This window comes from Sceloporus occidentalis, unplaced genomic scaffold (assembly GCF_023333645.1).
Source record: "Sceloporus occidentalis isolate IW3139 unplaced genomic scaffold, rSceOcc1.0.p SCAF_5, whole genome shotgun sequence".
Classification (NCBI taxonomy): Eukaryota; Metazoa; Chordata; class Lepidosauria; order Squamata; family Phrynosomatidae; genus Sceloporus; species Sceloporus occidentalis.
The window spans coordinates 20885792-20905615 of NW_028316985.1; the positions used below are offsets into that span (position 1 = coordinate 20885792).

Genomic DNA, 19824 nt, shown 5'->3' on the forward strand with positions numbered 1-19824 from the left:
AATAAGGTTCGCATAGATACCCATTTTATTTAAATCAGTATTCTTGCAATCTGTACTCATCGCTGCCCATTCTGTTCCCACAGAATGAATCAATGAAGCTTTTCGTCCTGACTTTAGTTTATAGCTAATATATGCACTATGTCTCCCCATTGGCTTGGGAATAAGACGAGGGTGAGAATCATGTGGTCCTCCAGATGATGTTGGACTGCAACTCCCAGCATGCTTCACTACTGGTTATGTTGGCTAAGGCTGCTGGGACTTGCAGTCCAACAACACTGGGACAGCTATTTGATTCGCACCCCTGTTCTTGGAAGAAAATTTCCCACCCATTTCACCTTTCCATATAAAGTAGCTTCTTCCAAAACTGGCATTATACAAATCTTTGCACTAGAATCCCTATTGTCTGTAGTCACCATGGCTATTAGAAATGATAGGTATTGCAATCCAATCCAACAGATTATCTGTCTGTTTACTGGGGAAGGGCAAAAATTCTCTCCTAAAAATATCCATAAACTGATCCCCTACACCAGTGGTTCCCAAATTTTGGTCTTCCAGATGTTTTGTACTTCAACTCCCAGACTTCCTGACTGCTGGCCAGCTGGAGGACCAACGTTTGAGAAATGCTGCCCTACATGCCTTGAGAAGGTTTGTGACAATCTGAAGGGAAAAATGTGAAGAGCAAACAGTTCAAAGCTAAAATACAGACAGCACATTTTCTTGAATGTCATATGGTGCTTGTACTTTATGTTATCACACTTTATCCAAATCCCTTTCCATGAATACTTGACATGGCTTGGGCCCAGAGTACTTGAGGGAACGCCTTCTTCCCTATTGTCCGTCCCGCACACTAAGGTCCTCTGGAAGAAATCTACTACAGTGGTACCCCGGGTTACGAAATTAATTCGTTCCGCCGCCGCTTTCGTAACCCGGAAACTTTCGCTAGCCGAAAAGCCCATAGGCGCTAATAGCGAAAGCCGCGATTTCGTGCGAAATCGCGCCGAAAAGCACCAAAAATTTTCTTCGTAACCCGGAATAACCTTCGTAACCCGGAACTATTTAATTGAATGGATTTTTTTCGTAACCCGGAAATTTCGTAAGGCGGCGCATTCGTATCCCGGGGTACCACTGTACAGCCAAAAAAATCTAGGCTAGCATCTGTCTCCCAGAGGGCCTTCTCTACTACTGCTCCTAAACTATGGAACGACCTGCCGGAGGAGATCCGTCACATTTCCACTCTGGCAGCTTTCAAGAAAGCACTCAAGACGGATCTCTTCCGGCAGGCCTTTCCAACTTAGTTACCCTCCCCAGATATAGAGATATTTGTCCCCTCATCTGTCTATTTCCCCCGCCAATGTTTCTGCCTATTTTTTGTTTGTTCAATGTTTTTAATGTTTTAATATTATTACTGTTTAATTCTGTTTTAGTACTGGGAATGTGGGAGGTGGTAGGTCTAGGGTTTGATTTTTTAACTCTATTGTAATTTGTTGTATTTTATTGTTGTAACCCGCCCGGATTCTTCATGATTGGGCGGGCTAGAAATAAATCTATTATTATTATTATGTCCAACTTCTCTTTCTCCATTGTTTCCTCCAGCAAAGCAAGGGGGAAAAAATCCAGGTTTCGTTCTTGGCTTCTTTCCCGGGTTTCATGGAAGGGAACCGTCCACAGAAGTAAAGCTTCCTACTGCCAAGTCATACAGTAAAACAACTGTAAAGTGAAGCTCTATGGCTTGGAGTGACTAAGCAACATGTAGCAGAACACTGCTTGTTCATGACAGCCTGACTGCCTGCAGATCCCCAACTTCTTGTACCACATGAATGCACCCATTGTATGTTCTGTGCAAAATAACCACCGTTTGGTCTTCAGACTTTTACTTTTTTGTTCAGTCAACCTTTGTGGGAGGACACAACTTATCCTAAAGTCAAGCACTTTGAAATGCCACAGTGAAAGTGAAGCAACACTATCTGTTGAAGCATTTTTTTTCACAATTAAGAATTTCCTTGTGTGTGTGTACATGCACTTTCAAATCTTCATTTCCCCCAATAATTTTAGTTAGTTGCAGTGCTGTGGAGTCAGAGTTGTTGAGTTGGGAGCAATTCTGAGTGGAGTTAGAGTCAGTAGAAATGAACTGACTCCAACTCCAGCTTCTAAATAAAAACTTAAAAGATTAATATCCACTGGGGTTTGGTTCCAGGATCCCCGTGGATATCAAAATCCATGGATGCTCAAGTTCCATTAAATACAATGGCAGAGTAAAATGGTGTCCCTTCTATAAAATGGCAAAATCAAGGTTTGCTTTAGTTAATTTATATACATTTTTAAAATATTTTAAAGCTGTGGATAAAGAATCAGTGGATACATAAGGTCAGCTGTTCTTTGCTGCATATTTATTTTCATAGAATTTTAGAAGTCTTCTTGTTCAGAAATTTTATTCAAATAAATATATTTTATGTTCTATCAGTCTAAGTATCCTGATGATTCAATGTGGTAGGGATGAAATGCCTTGTGCTACCATTTTACTACAGTACGTTGGTTATTACTAATTAATATACATTTGCTATTTACGAAGGAATTGAAGTTGGAGTCAAACAGTACAAAACTAGAGGAGTCAGAGTAACTCCACAGCCCTGATTAATCAAGGTAGAGTTGTAACATTTCTATTACTGAGCACAGAATCTACATGCGAACTTCCCCCCAAACTTGTGTAATAAGAGTTCTGATCTGAAAAACTGCACTAGGAATAAGATTGTCCTGGGAATAAGACTGGAAAAAATCCTGTAATAAAACTGACAAATACCTGTACTGCCTAATGATTTCACTGCTACATTACTACTGATTCGATTCTCCTACTCAAGAAATTTAAACATTATTTTATATGTCCTGTTACTATCTTGAGACTACTACTTCAGAGTAATTTTTTTTATAATAATATGCATATGAAATAAGCCACCAGGGAAAAGATTTAAGACAGAGAACATAAATGGAATCAGGAGACACAGAAAAGGGATTAAAAGAAACAGTGAAGTGGGATTAAAAACAGAAATATTGCCCTTGGTGGGGGGTCTTTTTATATGTAATTAAAGCTGCAAATCTGTATCGCCTTACTTGGGAGGAAGCCTCATTAAGCTCAATGAGAACTACTTCTGAGAAACCCTGCATATGATCATATTTTAATATTGTTTCTGTTATTTATAGCAAATGATAGGAGGACATGTAACAGAAACTCTAATATTCAAGACTCGGGGGATAATATGCTAAATATGATACATATGCTAGTATTTAGATGCTAAAATCAAAATTAGGTTCCAGTCCTTTACACAGTAGAAACTGTCAAAATTCCAGCACTAAATATATGGTTGGAAATGCAAATACCCCTTAGTAAACATGTTGCTTAGCAAGAGTCTTTAGGACTGTAGTCCAAACCAACATATCAATAAAAAAAAGTATTTACTCAAGATCATCAAGTTCTTTATTTGCTATCAAAAGATATAAGGATGGGCCACAAACAAGAGAAGTTTGAAAATCAAGTAAAACCATACAACTTTAAGCAGTATAAGAATTTAAATACAATTATGTATTGCTTTTAAAAAAGAAGCTAGTGTGGCGTAGTGGTTTCAGTGTTAGGCTATGGCTCTGCAAACTGGGTCCAAATCCCTGCTCAGCCACTGAACCCCACTGTGTGGCCTTGGGCAAGTCACCTTCTCTCAGCCTTAAAGGAAGGCAGTGATAAACCTCGTCTGAACAAATCTTGCCAAGAAATCCCAAAATAGGATCACCATAGAATCACCGTAAGCCAGAAGTGATTTGAAGGCACATAACAGCAACATTTTTTTTAAGTTCAAATGTCAGAAATCAAACAAATCCAGATTGCCACTTGGACCCAATGACTTATTAAAAGCCAATGATCAACGGCATAGTTTATAAAAGGACTGGGAACCATGCAGCTCTCCAGATATTGGACTGTAACTCCTAATGCTCCTCACTTCTGGCTATTCTGTACAGGGCTGAATTTGCACTGAAAAAACAATGCAGTCACTGCTTTAACAGCCATGGCTCAATGCTATAGAATTCTGGGATTTGTAGCTTTGTGAGACACTTATAGCCTTCTGTCAGAGAGCTCTGGTGCCACAATAAATGACAAATCCCAGGATTCTATAACATGGAGCCATGGCAGTTAAAGCAGTATCAAACTGGATTATTTCTGTCATGCACATACAGCCGGTCAGTGGAACTTGCAGTCTAGAAACATCTGAGAACTACATGATTCCCACTCCTGACTTTATTAATAGAGTTCCCTGTCAAATTTCTACTCCTCAGCCCCCTTCAGATGTGCTCAACTAACAACTCCTACCAGCCCCAGCCATCTGGGGATGGTGGTGGTTATAACCCGATACATTTGGAGGACACCAGAGTAAGGAAGTTTGGTTTTTTTTTAATGCTGTAAATATAACACAGCAGAAGAGTTAGTTTATTTCTGGCCAGTACCCTGGGGAGACATCTTGCTCGCAAGAAGTTATGAACAGTGATATTTGACAGCGGAAATAGTGAATCTTGTAACCTTAATTACAAAGAGACTCCCAGCTGTATTGCTTCCTCCAGACTGTACTGTTTTCTCATTCTCTCTCTCATTCCCTTGTTTTCCTGATGGTGGTGGCATTAGCTGAGGAGCAAGGACTGGAACATCTTGTGGCAGACATGTGTGTTGGCCCTGAGACAAAAACTTCAGTGTAAACAATCTGATCCTATTGACCTCAGGAGCACACACAGCATCCATCAAATGCAGCTGAACTGCAAATGCATTGCATAAGGATAAAACAGAGACAACTGTCTCACAGCCCTCCAAGGCTTAACTTCCTGACCAACATTCATTATAGAGGAAAAACACTCTTCATAGATCAGCATGGCCTATTATGCAATCTACTGATCAGGTTAAAAATACAATAGCCTCTCCCTGCTATAAATCTGCTCCTGTGTAACATGGCAAGGCTCCAATGCTGTTCAAGAAAACCGTAAGTTCTCAAGACAAATTTCCTGTTCTATTAATGGGGTGGGGACAGGGTAACCAGATGTCCTCCTTTTTTGTTCAGGAGGAATTCTAAAATGTCCTTCATTTTGATCATGACTAAGAAGCATACATTTATATTTACGTTAAATGTTTTTAGTGTTCATTTTGTAACGCCCTACATTTTTCTGGAATATCCTGGACATTATGCTGCCTTGTCCTCCTTTGTGGTTACGACACCTGGTTACCCTGGGTGGGGATGGGAGAATATTATACCAACCAAACTGAATAAAACTCTAAGATATGTTGAAGCACTTCCTGCTCCAAATGATACAATGATTCCTTAACAGCAGGGAGCTTGCTGTTAACATATATTTGAAGAGAGAGACACAGCAGGTAACACCTTTGTTGAAGGCTCTGCACCAGTTGCAAATTTTTGCATTTGGTGGTTTTAAATTACTCTACACCACTCTAAAATCTTTGACACAGAAGGGGGTTATACATTTTAAAAACAAACAGATCAATTTCCCTGTACATATACAGCCTTTCACCTCTTGCAAGAAAATGTCATAGGCTAGCCTTGTTCTATCTAACTACTAGTATCCCTATTCTCCAGTAATTCAGAAAGAAAACAGTGGTGTTGTTTTAATCCCACAGGATAACAATAGTAAAGAGGATCTTCTCCTTCACCATGTTTTACCCCAAAATAATAATAGTTGCTGGTATGCCACATCACCTTTTACTTAACAGAACTTTATGTATATTTAGCTAAGTACCAAAGGTGCTATAAAGCCCTATTGAGCAGCTGGATGACCATCTGTCAGGATTTGATTGTGTATTTCTGCATGGCAAGGGCTTGGATTGGATGGCCCTTATGGTCTCTATCAGCTCTTATGATTCTATTGGTGAATTGCAAAGATTTGTAGCAGAACAACAGTAAAACAGCCCAGTGTGCATTGATGGTCGATGCACATTTGTGCTCTATGTGTCCTAGTGTATCAGTCCCATGCACAACCATCATTTTGCCAGCTCTGCTATGTAGGAACATAACAACAGCCCTCTACTGGATACAGATGTTATGAAACTGCCCTATTCTAATTTCTGCATATGTTAAGCCCACTTACAAAGATGCAATCTCTATACAGGATTCCAGCCATCTTTTATAGTTTTGTGCTGCTTTGAGCCATGTCATGTGAGAGGAGGTGGAATGAAAATATCTTGAATATGAAAATATCTTGAATATATACATATATAAATTTGTATATTCTTACAAAAAGGAAAGGTAAGGAAACATTATTGACTTCATGTTAAATTAAATGTTGAGGAGGAGTTCAAATGCATTCACCATGCTGTGAAGAACTTCCCTACAAAATGATAATTGGAGGGCTGTAAAAAAAGGAGAGATGTGTGAAGTCACAAAACGGTAGTTAAAATGTTCAGCTCTCCCCTTAATTCTCATTAGGAAACCAGGCTTCCATACAACATTTAACTATGGAGCTGTTCTCCATAAAGCTGTCAGTTCCCTCAAGTGTGGTGAATAATTTTTCATTTATTTTTGCAAAGTTAAATGTTTCAAAAAGGTGCTTTGTGTATGTTAAAAACCCTGCATAAAGCTGCAGAATAAAAAAAATCAGCCAATTAATCATGTACTCCAGCCTCCTCCACCTCCCTCAAACATGATGAGCTGTAACTCCCAGAGAACACAGCCAAACTTCCCCACTGGACCACTGTCTGTCCCTCCCACCTTCTACAGTTTTTGTTGTGCTTTAATTTACGCCTGAAGTTCCTTGGGAGCAGAGACTTGCCCACCTATGTCTGTGCTACTATACAGACCAGCAGTGCAGTACAAATAAATAATAATGTCCCCCCAATATACCACTTCCCCATGGCCACTCTACACACCTCCTATAAGCCTGCCCCAACATTCCTCATTGTGCTAATGAAATAGGAAAAATTCTCCTCCGCACTAAACTGCAGAAGTCACAGGACTCATGAGTGTCATGCAGTGGTCTGAAGTTAGATGTTAGGGTTCACATTTGCCCAAATCTGGCATGCTAGGGTGTGCTTAGACCAGAGATGGGCAGCTGTAATAGGTCAGGGTGGCGTGTGTTAATATTCTGCATCTGTACACTCCAGGGGCTATATAGATTACTTCCAAAAAATGCCAATGAAACAAATACGTAACAACTGGCCAAAAGTCCATGACTTTTTAGATGAGTACTATTTGGTGTTTTAAAAGTACCGGAGAGCCAACATGGTATAATGGTTTTCGTGTTGGACTAGGAAATCTGGGAGATCAGGGTTCGAATCATCATTCAGCCATAGGTGACCTTGGGCAAATCACATCCTCTCAATCTTAGGAGAAGGCAATGGCATGTCCCCTCTGAACAAATCTTGCCAAGAAAGCTCAATGGCAGGTTGAGGAACAAGACATCTGAGTTGCAGCTGCACCAGGATTTCAGCAATATACACCTCCTGGATGACACATTATAATCTTCATGCCCTCTTTTCAGAAGTGTGTGAAAACAAATGCATAGTCTGATCAAGCAAAATAGGTCTATTGTCACCATGTAACATTCTCGGGGAGCTGCTGTGCTCCTGTTGTTGTTATGTTCCTTCAAGTCATTTCTGACTTATGACAATCCTAAGCAGTTTTCTAGAGCTGAGCAGGGAATCTGACCCTGATCTCGAACTGTAGTCCAACCCTCAAACCACACCACCATGCTGGAAAAGAAAGCTCCAGTAGTAAGTGCTAGGTAGCTGCTATGGTAATTTCCCACAATGGCCACAACATAGCATCACGACAGCATGCTGGGAAATTAAAATAGTGGCCTCCTCTAGAGTGAAATGGATAAGTGCCACCATGTAAGCACATCACTGGTACTGGAGGGGAGCCACCTGATAGTTGCTTGCCAAGATCTCCTTCAGCCCTGGTGAAAGCTAATTCTTTATTCTGGCCTCTACAAACACATGTTGTGCAAAAATGAAGAATTATTACCTGAATTTACTCTTTCCTGTTCCCACCTATTTTTTCTTTTCCATTGTGTCTGTAAGGTTACAGACATGTGGATATTTGTGTCATGACCAGAAGACTTTAGGCATTTCATACACGCAGCAACAGTAACTTTGTGTAAATCACCAGACCAAACAATATACACTTTTGTTTCTAGAACAGGAGTAGGAATTGTGTCTCACTCCAAGAGTAGCTAGAACTGCAACTCCCAACATTCCTCACCATCGGCTGCCCTAGCTAAAGCTAATGGGACTTGAAACCCAACATCTGAAGAGCTGATGGATTTCTACCCTTGACCTAAAAGGAAGTATTCTCCTTTTGAAACAGATTGTGAAATCTGAGGATACCGGAAGCCAAAAGGCTAAACTTTATTATGTGACCATTTGGTTAACCAGCACACTAGCAACATAAAAATATTATGTCTGCATTGTATATCATGTTGTTGTGAGCTAGTGTAGTATAGTGGTTTGAGCAATGGACTATGACCTTGCAGACCAGGGTTCAAATTCCCACTCAGCCATGGAAACCTACTGGGTGACCTCGGGCAAGTCACACACTCTCAACCTCAGAGGAAGGCAAAGGAAAACCCACTCTGAATAAATACTGTGATATGTTCATCTTAAGAGTCATCATAAATCAGAAACAATGAAAACACACAGCAACAACAATTACATAGAAGATAGTTTATTTTTCAGTAGATTGATACAGGGACATATACACAAACTTGTTTTCTTTAGTTTGTGATTGCATTTCATTCAAATGCCTTCTTTGTAGATGATAGCAGGAGTCACTTTTCTTGTCAAAAGAGGTTTTTGTTTTGGAAAAAAAATACTGCACAAGACTGCACTCCTAAAAATCACTGATAATCTGAAGAAACTTTCTAATAGAGAAAGTGGAGCTTGAAAAAATGACTCTTTATAGACATAAACTCCCAGAACTTCCCAGTATGCTAGTGGGCAACTTCTGGAGTAACTTTTCCAATCTCAGGGGAAAGGGAGAAGCTGAATGAGAGCAGGCCACTGTTAAAGTAACCCAACTATAGAGTTTTTAGCACCAATACAGCCTGAAAATTCATCATATTAAAATATTTTTGAGAGAAGTGCCTGCCTGTTGCAGCCACATTTTTTGTCCTGCGACACTTGCAACAAAAGCCCTTAAATTAATCTTGAGAGTCTTTATTCTTCTTGATGCTTCCTCAATATCCACATACTGAATCCTGAGCCCATAATTATTGCAACAGTCACTAACCTACTAATCAAAGAAAAGATCACTCAGTAACAGAAACAGTAACAGCAAGAGGAAAGCATATCCATTTGAGGCACTATTCCTATTAAGAAGCAATTACAAAGAGATAAAGACAATAAGGTTTATTTGCAACTCCATTACCAGTTGACAGGCAAGAACCCTAGCAAACAATATACACAAAAACCCTGAGAAGTAGGGCCTGAAACTTCATCCACAGAGCTAAGAAAAGCAGGAGTGTCACAGAGCCATGTCTCGTTTCCATTTATTTGAAAGACTGCCATTTACTGACAAGACCAGGCATCGGCAACGTGCGGCCCGCGGGCCGGATGCGGCCCGCGAAGCCTCTAGGCCTGGCCCGCGCTCGCCCCTGCCGCCGATTGCGCCGCCGATTGGCGCCGCTCCGGCCGCCATTTTCTTTTTCAAAATGGCGGCGCCCCTCTAGGAAGCCCGGGGCGCTTGCTGCAGCACTGTTCCAGGGCTGCAGGGCCGCGCCAGCCCTCCGAATGGGCTCCGCCCTCCTCCCTTCTCTCTCTGCCCTTCGCCCTCCTGGCTCCGTTTTCCTAGCTCTGCCCTCCTCTCTCCGCCTCCCTCTATGAATAAAAGAGTGTGGAGGGGAGGGAAAGGAGGAGGCGGCAGAGAAAAGGAAAGCGAAAGTAAGAGAGCCAGCCAGCCAGCCAGCCGGAGCGAGCCACTGAAGAGGTTGGTTGGTGCATGTATTTTCCTCTGCTTGGTGACTGTGATTTACTCTCCCTTGGTATCTTTGCAAACCCCCCCATGCTCCTTTGGGCATGCTTTGATTCTGATTTCCTGCATGGCGGGGGGTTGGACTGGATGGCCCTTGGGGTCTCTTCCAACTCTATGATTCTATGTTCCTCCTATGCTTTGTGACTCCCTTACTATCTTTGCAAAAAAAACCCTCCCATGCTCCTTTGGGCATGCTTTGATTCTGATTTCCTGCATGGCGGGGGGTTGGACTGGATGGCCCTTGGGGTCTCTTCCAACTCTATGATTCTATGTTCCTCCTATGCTTTGTGACTCCCTTACTATCTTTGCAAAAAAAACCCTCCCATGCTCCTTTGGGCATGCTTTGATTCTGATTTCCTGCATGGCAGGGGGTTGGACTGGATGGCCCTTGAGGTCTCTTCCAACTCTATGATTCTATGTTCCTCCTATGCTTTGTGACTCCCTTACTATCTTTGCAAAAAAAACCCTCCCATGCTCCTTTGGGCATGCTTTGATTCTGATTTCCTGCATGGCAGGGGGTTGGACTGGATGGCCCTTGAGGTCTCTTCCAACTCTATGATTCTATGTTCCTCCTATGCTTTGTGACTCCCTTACTATCTTTGCAAAAAAAAACCTCCCATGCTCCTTTGGGCATGCTTTGATTCTGATTTCCTGCATGGCAGGGGGTTGGACTGGATGGCCCTTGAGGTCTCTTCCAACTCTATGATTCTATGTTCCTCCTATGCTTTGTGACTCCCTTACTATCTTTGCAAAAAAAAACCCTCCCATGCTCCTTTGGGGATGCTTTGATTCTGATTTCCTGCATGGCAGGGGGTTGGACTGGATGGCCCTTGAGGTCTCTTCCAACTCTATGATTCTATGTTCCTCCTATGCTTTGTGACTCCCTTACTATCTTTGAAAAAAAAAACCCTCCCATGCTCCTTTGGGGATGCTTTGATTCTGATTTCCTGCATGGCAGGGGGTTGGACTGGATGGCCCTTGGGGTCTCTTCCAACTCTATGATTCTATGTTCCTCCTATGCTTTGTGACTCCCTTACTATCTTTGCAAAAAAAACCCTCCCATGCTCCTTTGGGGATGCTTTGATTCTGATTTCCTGCATGGCGGGGGGTTGGACTGGATGGCCCTTGGGGTCTCTTCCAACTCTATGATTCTATGAGGAGAGAGGGAGAGAGAGAAAGGGTGGGAGGGTGGGAGTGAGAGGGAGGGAGGAAGGGAGAGAAAGAGAGGGAAGAGAGAGAGAGAACCACAGCCACTGAGCCAGGTGAGAGGTTTGTTCATTGGGGGAGGGGGGTTATACTACCTGTGCCTTTGTGTTTTGAGACAGTGGCATGCATTTTTTTGCTGTTTTGTGGCCTTGCCTAGTAGCTTCCATCCTTGCAAATACTGCTATTATTATTGTTGTTATCCCTTGGTATTGTCTTTGCAAGATCCCCCCACATGGACTTGCTTGCACATTTCTGGGTTCAGACAGTGGCATGCATTTTTTGCTGTTTTGTGGCCTTGCCTAGTAGCTTCCATCCTTGCAAATACTGCTATTATTATTGTTGTTATCCCTTGGTATTGTCTTTGCAAGATCCCCCCACATGGACTTGCTTGCACATTTCTGGGTTCAGACAGTGGCATGCATTTTTTGCTGTTTTGTGGCCTTGCCTAGTAGCTTCCATCCTTGCAAATACTGCTATTATTATTGTTGTTATCCCTTGGTATTGTCTTTGCAAGATCCCCCCACATCGACTTGCTTGCACATTTCTGGGTTCAGACAGTGGCATGCATTTTTTGCTGTTTTGTGGCCTTGCCTAGTAGCTTCCATCCTTGCAAATACTGCTATTATTATTGTTGTTATCCCTTGGTATTGTCTTTGCAAGATCCCCCCACATCGACTTGCTTGCACATTTCTGGGTTCAGACAGTGGCATGCATTTTTTGCTGTTTTGTGGCCTTGCCTAGTCGCTTCTTGCAAATATTGTTATTATTATGCGGCTCCGCCCCCGGAGGGTGGAAACTCCACCCCTGACATGTGGCCCTGCCTCCAGATAGTGGAAGCTCCGCCCTGGCATGCAGCTCCGCCCCACAGGGTGGAAGCTCCACCCCCGTGTACAGCTCCGCCCCCGGAGGATGGAAGCTCCACCCCCGGCTTCGGCCCCCCAGTTGTCTGAGGGACAGCAACCCGGCCCCCGGCTCAAAAAGGTTGCCTACCCCTGGACAAGACCATGACATACAGAAGAGAAACAGTTCTAATCAATCTCGTACATATCTTGCGTCTCTGTGGGACAAGCATCCTAAACAGTCACCATTCAAACGACAGCATTCAGTCAGAATTTCAAAAACCTACTTTTCAAACTCCCAGAATCCCACTCCACTCCCCAGTATGGGGACTTGATGAATTCCATCCTTTCAAATTCTAATAAAATTAGAACCAACAGATGGGGATTTAATTAACTTTTACCCTTCCAATTCAGTGAAATTCTTAGCTCAACAGAAGAGCACTAAAATATTTATAAGAGATCTATTTTGAAAGCTAGTATATTTAGAAAAAGTATAGCTAAATGAGAACTTTAGTACAGATTTTTTAAATAAAAAAATCAGTAACGCTAGTCACTTCTGGTTTCAGAAAAAAAGGATAGATGTCAAGCTGCCTACCTCTCATGCAGACCAATTTGATGCATTACAGATATGTCTGCCTACAGCTCCCATCACTCCCAGCCAGCATGGCCACTGCAGAATTTGACATCCAGAGGTCGCCTTATGAGAGAAAGCTAGTGTAGACTGGGATGAGAATCATGTTGCCATCAAAATGTTTATAAATTGCAACTCCCAGCATTCCTTACCACTGATTATGATGACTAGCCTTGGTGAGATGTGCAGTTCAGAAACATCCTCACACCTTTAAATAGTGTAGATAAAATACAAGCAAAGCTTGGGAAAGTTACCTTTCTGAACTACACCTCACAGTGGCCATGCTGAATGAGGGAGTCTGGATCCTGTAGTTGTTAAAATGTAAGTTTCCCATTATCTATTGCAAATATTTATGTATCACGTAAAGCCAAAAAATTCAAAGCACAGTACATCAACAAAGCATAAAATATACATAATACACAAATACTCAATACAAAAATTAAATCAAGGTGGCTTACAAATATTAAAACAATATTTGCTACCTATTATTATTATTAAAAAGAAATATTAAGAACTTCATTGTATATATACAGATGTAAGATTGTTGTTGTTTTTAATTAATAAATATTATTTAAAAAAACAAAACAATATTTGCTACCTATTAACTAAATCCAACTGCTATTCCTCAGCAGTTGGCACTTTCCGCTAGCAGGCAAAGAACTTTTTATTCAAGCAGGCCTTTGGCTTATAACTTTTATGGCAGAAAGGCTTTTAATGGGGTTGCATTTTTATTTTTTTTAAAAAACATGTTCTAACTTTATTTTATTTTGTGTTAAGTGTTGTGTAATTTTTTAAACTTTCGTACAGATAATTTTTTTACTGTACCTGTTTTGAATCTGTATATGGAGAAAGGCAGGATATAAATTAAATTAATAAACAGAACAGAATGCAGTGTGTCTAGAGGAGGGAACCAAAATGGTGAAAGGTCTGGAAACCATGCCCTATTGGGAGTGACTTAGGGAACTGGGTATGTTTAACCTGGAGAAGAGAAGGTTAAGAGGTGATATAATAGCCCTGTTTAAATATTTAAAAGGATGTCATATTGAGGATGGAGCAAGTTTATTTTCTGCAGCTCCAGATAATAGGACCTAGAACAATGAATTCAAACTAAAGAAGAGATTCCACCTAAACATTAGGAAGAACTTCTTGACAGTAAGAGCTGTTCAACAGTGGAACACACTCTCTCAGAGAATACTGGAATCTCCTTCTTTGGAGGTTTTTAAACAGAGGCCAGATAACCATCAGTCAGGAGTACTTTAAAGGTGTATCCCCGCACGTCAGGGGGTTGGACTTGATGGCCCTTGTGGTCTCTTCCAACTCTTCTCTCTATGAATAGAATAGGTCCATGGAAGTGACAGGAACTTGGTGAGTCAGCATTTATACAAGTCCCATTGATTCAGCAGTTCTAGTATAGCAAGAACTAACATTTAGACCTCTACATTTATCTGCAGAACATATTTTTGAACATTCATTTTCAACATTCAAAATCTTCCAATCCCACACGCTCAGGCAGAAAAGAAATTAGTGTGTGCCACCCATTTCCATATACCCATGCAGCCCCCTGACCATTTTCTGCAGACAGCTTCTGGGGACCAAAAAAACTTACCCACTCAGGACTAGATAGGCAATCAAAGCAGCTTCCCACCATATCCCTCTTTTCCTTCAACACTGCAATAAAACAGGTTCATGCATTTTGGGTTCTGAAGCTTGTACCTGAGCACAGCTACTACAGCTTTGCTTAAGACAGAAAGGCTGCTGTGCTGCCGCTCCTCCGGAGATGCAGGGTGACAGGAGTTCCATGTCCCTTTGTGAGCCACACGATGCCTCCCATTCTCCCGGCTGGATGAAGGAAACTGCAATGAAGCAGGCAGTGAAGTGGAAGGCTGTCGAGGCAACTTGTAAGGCATCCCTCCGTTTTTACTAAGCAGGGGGAGAAATCAAAACCCTTGCATCAGAGAATGGATTTCTCTGAATTTATTTACTGTACATTAAAGTTAGAATTGTCCTTGCCCTTGTATTGCCCATCACCATGTATGGGTGCAACAGCTGGACAATGAAGTAGGCAGATAAGAGGAAAATAAACTCATTTGAGATGTGGTGCTGCAGAAGAGTGTTGAGATACTGTGAATGGCCAACAAGCCAACAAATGGGGCCTTGAGCAGATAAACCCAGAAATATCCATGAAAGCCACGATGATCAAATTTAGGCTGTTGTACTTTGGTCACACGATGAGAAGGCATGGATCATTAGAAAAGACAATAATGCTAGGAAAGGTGGAAGGCAGTAGAAAGAGAGGAAGATTTGACATCAAAGGGATACATTTAATCACAGAGATCATGGCCATGAAATTAAGTTGAGCAGTAGAGAACAGGCTGTTTTGGAGATGTCTCATTCACTGCATCGCCATGGATAAGAGATAACAACAAACAAATTCTATTCCCCTTTTTCAGCAAGAGAATATCAGTCAAGGCAGCTAATAGCATCACTAAAAACAAACTAAGTAATACAGTTATTTTAATCATTATTAAAAACAAATTGAATAATGTGTAGGATTTAGTCACGTGGTCAATTTGTTTTTAGTGGCAATTAAAACAGCTCCATTATTTAGTCAGTCTTGATTAGAGTAGAACCACTTAAATCAATGGGATGTAGTTATGTCTTGACTCAACACATTCAACAACTGGACTATTCTATGTGGGAGTAACCAACAGGCTTGCCTGTATGACTATGTTCGTTCAAGATACCTGTTGACTTATGGCGAACCCATGAATTTCACAGATTTTTCATAGGCAAGGAATACTCAGAGATGATTTTGCCAGTTCCCTCCCCTGAAATATAGCCTTTGTTGTTAACCACCCTCGAGTCAATCACAACACATGGCTGCCCTGTGGATGACACCTCTCCAAGACATTTCCAATAAACTCTGGAGTGCCTCTGGTTCTCTTGACTGTCTGGATAACAGGATGGGGTTCATGCTGGCCCAATTCATTTGTCCAGATAGCAAACATGATGCCATCTCCCTTACCCTGCACTGATCAGCACAGGGGAGGGAATGAATCTGCTTCAGAGCCACCACTGCAGCTTGCCTCACCAGCCAACTAGCTCCCTGTCTAAGGCTGGCTAACACCATTGTTTCTGCAGAAGTGAGAATGGGGTGTCCATGTGATCAACAAGAAGGGCATGAAGCATCTCGCTCCTTGTTGATCATGTCTAGCGCAGCACTGCAGACAAGGAGATGGACCAACAGGGCCGAGGCTGTGTTGGCCCTGCTGGCTGTGTGCACAATGATGTGGCATTATGTTTTATATGCTGTTGTTCGCCGCTTTGATCAGGTTTTGGAAAGCGGGATATAAATAAACTATATTATTATATATATATTATATTATTATGCAGGATTAGGTCCAGTGCATGTGGTCAGTCCAGGGCCAGTCTGGACATAATGCTCTAGACTGGCCCCAGTTACATGTATATGTGCTCTTCCAGGTAGCTGTCTGTAGCTGCAGGAAAATTCCAAGTTCATGCATGTCAGGCAAAGCTATTACAAGATATGTTTCTGTTAACAACTTGTTTTCTTCATTTTACTGCTGTTCAATTTGCCTTGGATATAATAATAATAATAATAAATAAAATTTTATTTATATACCGCCTTTCCAAAGATCAACATGTTCCTTTCGTCTTCCTCTTATTTGTATTGCAGTGGTTGATGCATTTCATTATTGATCATACGTTCTATTATCAGTGTAACCAAGCTGCTTTATTTCTGTGGAGAAATCCATCTCAACAAGACTTCACCCCAAAGAAATAGTTGCATGCACATAAAATACCAAGCTCCATAAACTGCAACACTCATGCTCGATTACAATTTATTATGGACATAAAGATGACTCGCATCTGGGCCACGCAACCTGATTTCTGGAAGCTCTATTGTCCAGATGTGGCAACGATATAATATTATCGAAACAATAAAACATGATACTTAGCATCTGTCTGTGTAGAGAAGAGAGCAACTGAGAAAAAAGGTTTTTACTAAACAATCTCAAATACATGCTACTGTTATACAACTAGGTCTTAACATTTCTGGAGTACGATTCTATCTACTGTATAGGCTCAACTATAAGTCAACTTCATGTATAAGTCGAGGTTGGGTTTGGGGGGCCAATATTATGGACTTTGGTAAGGCCCCTGGGTAAGCTGAGGGTAAAATTTAGGGGGATGTAGCAAAAGATGTAAAGGATGAAACCAACAAAAATGACACCAAAGGCAGGCATAACTGTTTGTGCTCACCCTAATGGCTGGGTGGATAAGGGAGCAGAAGGGACCAGTCCTTCTCTTAGGTCATCCCAGGACACACGAAGCTCTTGCCTTTCGCTATTCTAATCAGAGAAGGGGAAGGTTCCTTTTTTAATGACCCACAGATAAGCTGACCCAGGTTTTTTGGGACAATTTTTTGACTAAAATTTCTAGATGTGAGTATGAGTATATATAGTACATGGAAATATTGTGAGCGCCATCTTAAGAATGCAGTAAAAATACAGTATGCCTTTTAATTTGAAGCACTCAGGATGTTGTACAGGGTCATTTTATCCTCACAACTAATGTAGGATACATTAAGACAACAGTGATGACAACAAGGAGCAATAACAATATGGACAATAACTAATAACAGGAGAACTCTGGTCTAGAGGAAAAAAACTGACAATGTAAACAAGAGTAAATACTAATTTATTGTTTTTATCCAAATTCTGGGCCCAGCAAATTGTTTTGAATACCAGAACTAAACACTGACGATAATCTTTTCACATCTGATTAATCCCAAATGTATTTATTTAAGCAGTATAAAGGGCTGAGGGGAGTAATATATGGTAATACTGTTATAGAACAACTACAAATCAGAATTCTTTGCCAATCTACTGCTTATCATTCAGATTTCTACCAGTACATTCTGACACCTTTGGTAGATACCTTTTGCCCAGTGTGTTTTAGATAGATGATGATGCATTAAGCCACTCTCAAGCCTCAGAGCAGAGCAGAACAGAGCTCAAGGTTTGAAATAACAGACAGTTCTTCACTTGTAATGAACAAAAACAGTCTCTTAACAACAGGGAATTTTTTGTAAACTGAAAGGCTTTTATTTTGCTCTTCTCTCCCTGTTGCCACGTGTAAGTAAAACAGGCCTTGGAAAAATTATTTTTGGGGCTACAAGTCCCACAATTCCTCAAACTTTAGGAGTTTTCAGGAATTATAGTCCAAAGAACAACTTTTTCAAGCTCTGACAGGAACATGTGAAAAGGTAGGCTACTGGACAAGTACATGAGGAATCAAAACAGATATAGCCAAAAGACTGGGACTTTTGTTAAAATGATGCTTCACTTACAATTTGGGTCTATTTTGAGAAAGCAGGAAGCCATCATACACCAAGCAGACTCCAAACACGGTGATCCCTGTTTCCTTTACCAGCATTGCACAGGTCCCAAGAAATAAACTAAGCAGCAAAAAGGAGACAGAGGCAGTGGGAGGGAAATGTTCCCCAACATAAAGCTGATCCACACTCCTGCAAGACAGAAGGAAAACACAAAGGATAGTAATTTAAAACTAAATACATTTTCTTTCTATTTGTCTATTAAGCAGATTTCATCCCTCCAAGTTATAACCCTCACTACCCATTCACAGATCATCATTAACAAGATCTCCTGCATCAGCAGACTAAAATAACTGCTTCTGTTAAACAAATAGGGTGATAAGAAGGGGAAAATGAGCTGGAGAAAGAAGTGATTGTAAAAGTAGGGGGGGGGGGGGAGAAACATCAAGAAAAATTAAGAAGCATCAGGAAGGAAAGAAAAATCATTAATATTGTGCCATCAGTGCATAGGGCTCTTCCACAAGTTACACTAGTTACAGATATTCTTCCTGATGAATATTTCATTATATATTATATAGATCCAACAACAGACTCAAATGGCTTCAGACAAGTCACGTAATCCAAGACTGAATTACTCTAACATGCTCTATGTGGAGATGTCTTTAAAGAGTTGAAACTTCAGCTGATCCAAATAGATGGGGTGACTACAGAGAGCACATAACCTGAAAGAGCCTTCTTGGTAGCTGCTCCCAGGCTCCAGAACGTCTTTCCTAGAGAGATTAGACTTGCACTCTCTTTGCTATCCTTCCATAAACAGGAAAGACCTTCAGCAGGCCTATGCAGGCTGTGCGTCACTGTCTACCTGTGTTATTTTTCTTTTCAAAAGTCATGCTTTTAACTCATTTAAATTCTATTTAAAGTTTAGACAGTTTAATTAAATTTTTAACTTTATTATGATGTAAATTTGCAGCAACGTGTCTTAACTTTTTGTAATCTACCTTGAGTCTTCCACTGGGAAAAGGGCAAGATACAAGGAAGTACAAATATAATTATATAATATAATTAAATTATCATTATAGGTACAACAACAATTCCATTCTTAGTTTTATCTCTGTGGTTAATACAGAATCCAATACTCATCTGGTTTTCCAGCAACTCAAATGGCATTCTAAATTTAATGAAAGCAGCTTTTCTTGAATTGCTTTGTTGTTGCTGCTGTTGTGTGCCTTCAAGCCATTTCCAACTTATGGCATCCCTAAGGCGAATCTATCATGGGTTTTTCTTGGAAAGATTTGTTCAAAGGAGGTTTGTCATTGCTTTCCTTTGAGGCTGAGAGGATGTGACTTACCCAAGGCCACCCAGTGGGTTTCAAGCAGGGAATCGAACCCTAGTCTTCAGAGTTATAGTCCAACACTCAAACTACTACTACACAGGCTTTCCTGAATCACTATCGTCCACACATGCAAGACAATTCTCATTCTCACAAGCCAGCATGGTGGAAGATACTGGCTGGAGAAGGCTGACTTAAGCATAAGATTCTTCCGGCATCTCTCCTGTACTAGCATGACATATGGGTTCTGCCCTTGCTCTATGGATATACCTACAGACAAGGCACTTTCCCACACACTCACACTGGGATTGTACCACAAAAAGAGACATATAGGAAGCATCCCTGGATTGAAAATAGTACTGTCATTTCTACACTCTGTAAATGTAGGTAATGAAACCTGGCAATCCTGTTTGTCTACCAGAAAGAAAAAGCTGCCGAGAATAGGACAGCTGCAG

At 41.1% G+C, this 19824-nt stretch overlaps 1 protein-coding gene across 3 annotated transcripts in view; it reads right to left on the bottom strand.

Moving 5' to 3' along the window:
• The window catches only part of TMTC1 (transmembrane O-mannosyltransferase targeting cadherins 1), a 208854-nt gene that overhangs the window by 168856 nt on the left and 20174 nt on the right, over positions 1-19824 (bottom strand). For 2 of the 3 annotated variants that reach the window (XM_089527817.1, XM_089527815.1), the window contains exons 4-5: positions 18055-18231; positions 14394-14600 (exon numbers count right to left, since the gene is read on the bottom strand). In XM_089527817.1, coding sequence (XP_089383943.1) covers positions 14394-14600; positions 18055-18231 — 384 coding nt within the window. The remainder of the gene's footprint in view (positions 1-14393; positions 14601-18054; positions 18232-19824) is intronic. The other variant, XM_089527816.1, reaches the window with a different exon arrangement.